This window comes from Habropoda laboriosa, unplaced genomic scaffold, assembly GCF_001263275.1.
Source record: "Habropoda laboriosa isolate 0110345459 unplaced genomic scaffold, ASM126327v1 scaffold104, whole genome shotgun sequence".
Taxonomy (NCBI): domain Eukaryota; kingdom Metazoa; phylum Arthropoda; class Insecta; order Hymenoptera; family Apidae; genus Habropoda; species Habropoda laboriosa.
Genome location: NW_017100199.1, coordinates 175,726 through 183,418, shown reverse-complemented (window position 1 = coordinate 183,418; position 7,693 = coordinate 175,726). Strand labels below are relative to the sequence as shown.

Below are 7,693 nucleotides of genomic sequence, written 5' to 3'. Positions count from 1 at the left end.
AACATATATATACAATGGTCAATTATTAATTAACAATTTTCTATTTACATTCGTGATTTGAGATAAAAGAATTCTTATGATATTTAAGTTTCTGTTACGCTATTGGTTCCTAACATTCAACCAATTAAAAAGGGATATAACTGCAGAGAGTAGGAACGTAGTGGCGTTGCTGTAGAATATGAATTCAAAAGAACAACGGTTAATGTGAAAATTTGTTTTTGTGCAGTACCTACGCGTTTTTGAGTTATTTTAAACGTTAGACGTTTAAAGTTCTTTAAAGTTGTTATAAAGAAACAATAAATATGGCTGATTTGTGTCAATGGGAAGTAGTGATGCAGAACACTATTGTAAATATTCGGAGTACATTATTACAATTGCACAAATTATGGGAAGAAATAGGATTCACGGAAGAAGCGCGTTCAATATATTGCGAACAGGCTTTCACCCATATAAATGATCTGCTGCGTGATATGGTTGCAGAAACGGAGTTAAAAAAAGAAAGAATAATAAGCAATGTTAAAGAATTAATGGAGCAAATTGCTATATTAACCAATGAATTAGGAACAGATATTGTAACTACAGGATATGAACATTTACCATTGAAAGAAGTGGAGCAACTGCTGTGCACTGATTTGCAGAAACTACAATATTGCAAAGAACAACGTGTTACACATTTCAAGGAATTACGTGCAAAGGAGAGATCACTTTGTAAAGTGTTAGGCAGTCAACCTATTAATATGGAAGAAAAATTACCTTCAGAGGAAGAGCTTAATAGTTTCAAACTTTATCTAGAAAAACAAGAAGGTGAAAAAAATCGTTTAGAATCAATTTTTAAGGAAATGCGTAGAGCAATTATTAAAATGATGGATGATTTAGGCATATCTCCATTATCAAATTTTGAACATTTAATATATAAAGATAGTGAAAATTTTGTCTTTAGCAGTAACAACATGACTAAATTAAGAGAGCTTCGAGATAAACTGAAAGAAGAAGTGGATACAGCAAGAGAACATACAGAAGATATTAAGAAGGAATTAATTGCATTATGGAAATATCTGGATGAACCTGAACACATTTGTCAGGCATTTTTAAACAGTTATATAGGATATAGTGCAGCAACTATAAATGCATTAACTGCAGAACTAGACAAATGTAAAGAGAAAAGGAAGCAAAATATTGCTAAATATGTAGCACAAGTAAGGTCTGAATTGGTCAAGTTATGGGACTTGTGTAAATTCAGTGAAGGACAAAGGAAGCAATTTATACATTTTAATTCTCATACATATACAGAAGATTTATTAACATTGCATGATCTTGAAGTAAAAAGAGTACAAGAGTTTTATGAGACCAATAAGTCTATATTTGAACTCTTAGAAGAACGTAGTAACTTATGGACAAAAATGAAGGAGTTATTACAACGTGCAAATGCTCCAGATCGTTTTTATAATCGTGGTGGTCAATTATTAATGGAGGAGAAAGAGAGAAAGACAATTCAGAAAAAATTGCCAAAAATTGAAGAGCAACTAAGGAATTTAATAACAGAACATGAAACTATGTATGGGGAAGCATTTACTATAAATGGTAGGTCCATAGAAGAGCTATTAAAAGAATCATGGGAAAATTTGAATGAAGAAAAGGAAACAATAAAAAAGGCTAGAAAAGAGGCAAAAGATAAGTCAATTAGAAAAGTAACACCAAGTGTTAAAAAAATTGTTTTAAGTGCATCAAAGAAAACACCAAGTATATTAAGTACACGTCGCCATACCCCATTGAATTCTACAAAAAGGAGACTGTTATTTACTCCTTCTCCAAATACATCTGCAAAACGTAGAAATGTGAGCATAACATCAAATGGTTCCAAAATTAAAAAAGGTGGAAAAGTTTTAAAGAAAACATTACAATCTGGAAATAAAATAAATAAAAGTATTCATAGGAAAGAAAATTCTATATCACAGAGTTCAGCTGCTACAGATACAACATATAGTCTATTTAAAGAACATTTAGAGGACAGGCAAGAACTACGTAGTTCTTTATTGCATGATAAAATATTAGCAAATGCAGCTAAATCCAAAATGAAGACACCAATAAGAACACCTGCTAAGCCATTACGAAAAAATTTACCAATAGCAACAACACCAATAGTAACTACTCCAAAGTTGTCACATTCACAGTTACATAAATCACCTCGCAGCCCTAGAATTGTACCACCAACAAGACTTGCCACTGTATCAACACCCTTGCCCATAATTTTTTGAAGTAGTATAAAGATCATAATAATTATTTTATATAATTACTAATATCATTTATAGGCTAAAACACTAAACACCTTTCACATATTTTAATTTTATTATCAGACAGTATTTTAAGAGTAACATAAATAGAATTTCCTTACAAAACTTAATTATTAGGGTAGTTGTGCATCACATACTTTTATTTGATAACTGCACTTGCATATTTTATTAAAAAAATAATATTTCACGTTATTTCTTTGTATGTATATTGCTATTTTGTTAATACGTCTTTCACGTTTTAGTATTTAATTATAATCTATTGAATGCATATATATTCAGTATGAATTAGAATATAAATAATCATTACATACATAAATTAGTGTATCTGTAAAGTCACATTGTAAATAAATCATCTATTTCCTAGATATCGTAATATTGCACTTTATGATTGCATATGAAATATTAAAATTTATCAATTATTTTCAATAATAGTAACGGACACAAAATTATTGGCATAAGCTTTCGTGTTGTGTGACATTTCGGGTAACATGTCATTTATCTTTTTCTATAATTAAAAAATATATATTCTATGCATTTTGTACCCAAATTAAAATACTGTAAAAAAGTTCTTTTAAATTATCAATATTTATACTACTGATCCATATATAAAGGTAGTATATATATACGCATATAAATCAATGTATTCACGAAGTCCTATACTACATATAACGAACAGCTACTTCCGTTTCCGCTGGACGCCATAGAAGCAATAGTTGTTGTGGATTCACTTTGTATCTAGGTTATATTAGCAGTGATTATTAAATATTTCGATTTATGTACACTTAGTTTTAAGTGCAAGATTGAAACTTCAAAATGGGTGACATAAAATCTTTCTTTCATCAATGGTGCGCAAAACATAGCACGGAACCGCAATTTGACGTGAGGCCAACGGGTATTGTATAATTGTTTTTTAAGCGGTATAAGTTTAAATGCACGTTAAAAACAAATAATTTTACAGGGCCAAAACATCGGCAGCGTTTTCTCTGCGAATTACGTGTATCTGGATTTGATTATGTGGGTGCAGGAAACTCAACTAACAAAAAGGATGCACAAGGAAATGCAGCTAGAGATTATGTTAATTATTTAGTTCGTACAGGACATGTGAATCCTAGTGACGTTCCAAGAGAAACTGTTAACAACCAACAAAATGACTCAGCACCTATTATTGTTAAAATAGAATCTTTAAATTGCAAATCTGTGTTTCAAGATGGGATGGGTCCCAATGACATAGGTCATGCATATAGGGCTTATAATGAACATGGTCAAGGCAATTATACTTACATGGATAGAATAGCAGATCAGAAAAAAGTTGAAGATGCTGAAGATGTTGATGTGAATTCTGGAATTCATGGGAATTGGACTATAGAAAATGCTAAATCAAAACTTCATCAGTTTATGCAAACTAACAAAATTAATGCTGATTACAAGTATACCTCACTTGGTCCAGATCATACGAGGTATGGATTGTTTCAATGTAGCCATTTACTTTTGCATTGGATTGGACTAGTCACTGCAATATCATGATGCTACTTGAAGTCTCAAATTGTGTTAAAGATTTGTTTCAAGATGATATGAAACAAATTGCATGAGTGATTTTTGTACCATTTGAAATTCAACAAGACCATTTTAGAGTACACAACTTACTTATACTTAATGCTGGTACAAGAGAAAAAATTGTTTTCTCTTGTGCACAGATGAAACTGCTGTTAAACCAAAACTTTTATTGAAATGATTCAATAACGGTTTTGGTGCAATCACTCATATAAATGTATTGTAATGTACTCCAATGTGGTCTTGGATATTTTCAAGTGGTAAGTTGAATAAATGTAACAATATTTATTTTTTATGTTTATTATGCACAAATATGAACATATAAAGATATTAATAATAAAAATTTTTGTTAGGAGTTTTATGGCTGAAATGACATTTTATGTAAAACAACTTGGGAGAAGTAAGTTCTTATATTATTTCAATAAATGTTTATGATTGCATTTTACATATAAAAAATGTTAATTCAAGAAAATTTTAGATATCACTGGCCGTGAAACTGGTTCAAATAAGCAAACTGCATCAAAAAGTTGTGCTTTGTCCCTTGTTAGACAATTGTATCATCTTGGTGTTATAGAGCCATTTAGTGGAACTCTGAAGAAAAATAAAGAAGCAGAACAAATAAAACCGTATCCAGTAAAAATTTCACCGGATTTGGTGAATCAGATACATGATGTTCTATTAAGTTTGAATATACAGCCTGTTACAGTGAAGTCAGAGATGGTAATATTTATTGATGTTAAAATTATTTTTATCAATTTGCACTATTACTTTATTTAGTACATTAAACTATAAGTTTTGCAATATTAATTTGTATTGTAGATGTCATCTTTAAACCAAGATTTGAATCAGTCTGGTAACACTATTTCTTTATTAACAAATCAAGTATTAGATGATTTTATTTCATCTGTACCACAACCTGCTGGAGTAGTAAGTTGGTCTCCACCACAACAAAATTGGAACCCATGGACTGGTTGCAATATAGACGAAGGACCATTAGCTACAAAGACATTAGAGCAAATGTCAGAAGAATTATTATATGAACAACGAGAAAGATTGCAACAAGATGATAGTCTTCAAAAGAGTATTAAAGAAAGATCTAATTTACCAGTCTTCTCAATGAAAAATGAAATAATGAATGCTATCAACGAAAATCCTATAATCATTATTCGAGGAAATACAGGCTGTGGTAAAACAACTCAAGTATGTCAGTTTATTTTAGATGACTATGTTGCATCAGGTCAAGGTGCATTCTGCAGTATTGCTATTACACAACCTAGAAGGATATCTGCTGTATCTGTAGCTGATAGAGTTGCTTCAGAAAGATGTGAAAATTTGGGACAGTCTGTTGGTTATTCTGTAAGATTTGAATCTTGTTTGCCAAGACCTTATGGGAGCATAATGTTCTGCACTGTTGGCGTACTTCTACGAAAATTGGAGGGTGGTTTAAGAGGTGTATCGCATGTTATCGTTGATGAAATTCATGAACGAGATGTCAATTCTGATTTCATTATGGTTGTACTTCGAGATATGATTCATATGTATCCAGACTTGCGAATTATTCTAATGTCGGCTACAATCGATACAACATTATTTAGTAATTATTTTAATAATTGTCCAGTAATAGAAATACCGGGCAGGTCGTACCCTGTAGAACAATATTTCCTAGAAGATTGTATACAATTAACAAATTTTGTACCGCCTATGGATTCCAAAAAACGGAAAAATCGAGATTCAGATGACTTACCAACAGAAGGAGAACCAGAAGAAAACTTAAATAAAGTTATCGACCCATCTTTCTCTATACAAACGAAGAATGCGATGGCACAGCTTACTGAAAAAGAGATAAGTTTTGAACTTATAGAAGCTCTACTGAAAAGTATTAAAGAACATGATACTCCAGGTGCAGTATTAATTTTTTTACCTGGTTGGAATTTGATATTTGCATTAATGAAGCATTTACAACAACATCCAATTTATGGAGGGTCGGGTTATGTGATTATACCATTGCATTCACAATTACCTAGAGAGGATCAACGCAAAGTTTTCGATCCTGTACCTCCAGGAATTACGAAAATTATTTTAGCAACAAATATTGCTGAGACCTCAATTACAATTAATGATGTAGTCTTTGTAATAGATTCTTGTAAAGCTAAAATGAAGCTTTTCACTTCTCATAATAATATGACGAATTACGCTACTGTTTGGGCTAGTAGAACAAACTTGGAACAAAGAAAAGGCCGAGCAGGTCGCGTTAGGCCAGGATATTGTTTCCACTTATGCTCCAAGGCACGTTTCAATAAAATGGATGAACATATGACTCCAGAAATGTTTAGAACACCTTTACACGAATTAGCTTTGAGTATTAAATTATTAAGATTAGGTAGTATTGGAAAGTTTTTATCGAAAGCAATTGAACCACCACCAATAGATGCAGTTATTGAAGCTGAGGTGATATTACGCGGTATGTTTTTCATTGGAAAGCACTTGATGCAAATATTTATCATTGATGTTTAAAGTGATTTACTTTATAAAAGGAATTATTTTATTTCAGAAATGAAATGTTTAGATGAAAATGATGAATTAACGCCACTTGGTAAAATATTGGCTCGTTTACCAATAGAACCACGTTTAGGCAAAATGATGATTTTAGGTTGTATATTTCGCGTTGGTGATGCACTTTCTACAATGGCTGCAAACAGCACAACATTTCCAGAGGTCTATAATATGGGACCTGACGTGAGACGCTTATCTACACAACAGAAATGGTTTGCTGGTGCAAGATTTAGTGATCATGTAGCAATGTTGCATGCTTTCCAAGCATGGGAAGAAGCTAGATCCGGTGGGGAATATGCAGAGCAAACATTTTGTGATTCGAAAAACTTAAGTCTGCCAACTTTAAGGGTTACATGGGAAGCTAAGGTAAATTTAAATGGTTATTATTTTCTAAATTCATAGAGGAATATTAATAATATTCTTTCTTTATAGAATCAATTACAAGCACTTCTGCAGAGTGCTGGATTTCCAGAAGAGACTCTTTGTCCTACACCATTAAATTATCAAGCTGGTGCGGACGTTCGCCTTGATACAATTACTGCATTGTTATGTATGGGTCTTTATCCAAATGTTTGTTATCACAAAGAAAAAAGAAAGGTGCTTACTACTGAATCCAAAGCAGCGTTAATTCATAAAACGTCGGTGAATTGTAGTAATTTTGAGCAAAACTTTCCATTTCCATTTTTCGTATTCGGAGAAAAAGTAAGATTGCTTTTTAAATTTAATGTAGTAATTATAATAGTAATATCAATTCAGTGTCAGAATAATATTAATTTACATTTATTTTGTAGATTCGTACAAGAGCAGTATCTTGTAAGCAAATGACTATGGTATCTCCCATTCATTTATTACTATTTGGTTCACGAAAGGTCGAGTTAGCCGATGGTGTAGTCAAATTAGATAACTGGATCAATTTAGATATGGATCCAAATCATGCAGCAACGATAGTAGCTTTACGACCAGCTTTAGAAAGTCTCGTTGTGAAAGCTGCAAAAGAACCAGAAACTATTTTAGAATTAAGTTCTAATGAAGAAAAAGTAACTGTTCTATAACTACTTTTCTTTGTAAATTTATAACCAAAATTATAAGCAATCAATTCATTTTTCTTTTTTTCTTTTTTTAGGTATTAAGCGTGATCAAATCACTATGTGGAATGAATGCCTGTCGGTATGAACTAGAACAGATTACAGGTGGTGGTTTTCAATCACGAAGGCCTCCAAGGGGACATGCGACTGGCTTTTATTCAGACAGTACTAGTCCTGCAAAAATGATGCGTGGAGGTGGTGGTTATCGTGGTG

The 7,693-nt window shown here is 31.9% G+C and overlaps 2 protein-coding genes across 2 annotated transcripts in view; both read left to right on the top strand.

Annotated features, from left to right (window-relative positions):
- The first annotated feature begins 302 nt into the window (after positions 1-302).
- Positions 303-2,255, top strand: LOC108570381 (protein regulator of cytokinesis 1-like). Its single transcript, XM_017932234.1, has one exon. It carries the CDS (start codon positions 303-305, stop codon positions 2,253-2,255), a length of 1,953 nt encoding a protein of 650 aa, XP_017787723.1.
- Positions 2,256-2,993: 738 nt separating this feature from the next.
- LOC108570377 (dosage compensation regulator) overlaps positions 2,994-7,693 on the top strand; it is a 5,128-nt gene continuing 428 nt past the window's right edge. Inside the window, exons 1-9 of the mRNA XM_017932231.1 lie at positions 2,994-3,183; positions 3,250-3,748; positions 4,196-4,242; positions 4,321-4,562; positions 4,662-6,303; positions 6,394-6,761; positions 6,828-7,097; positions 7,187-7,432; positions 7,519-7,690. Of these exons, the coding sequence (XP_017787720.1) occupies positions 3,105-3,183; positions 3,250-3,748; positions 4,196-4,242; positions 4,321-4,562; positions 4,662-6,303; positions 6,394-6,761; positions 6,828-7,097; positions 7,187-7,432; positions 7,519-7,690 (3,565 nt within the window). The 5' untranslated portion in view covers positions 2,994-3,104. The remainder of the gene's footprint in view (positions 3,184-3,249; positions 3,749-4,195; positions 4,243-4,320; positions 4,563-4,661; positions 6,304-6,393; positions 6,762-6,827; positions 7,098-7,186; positions 7,433-7,518; positions 7,691-7,693) is intronic.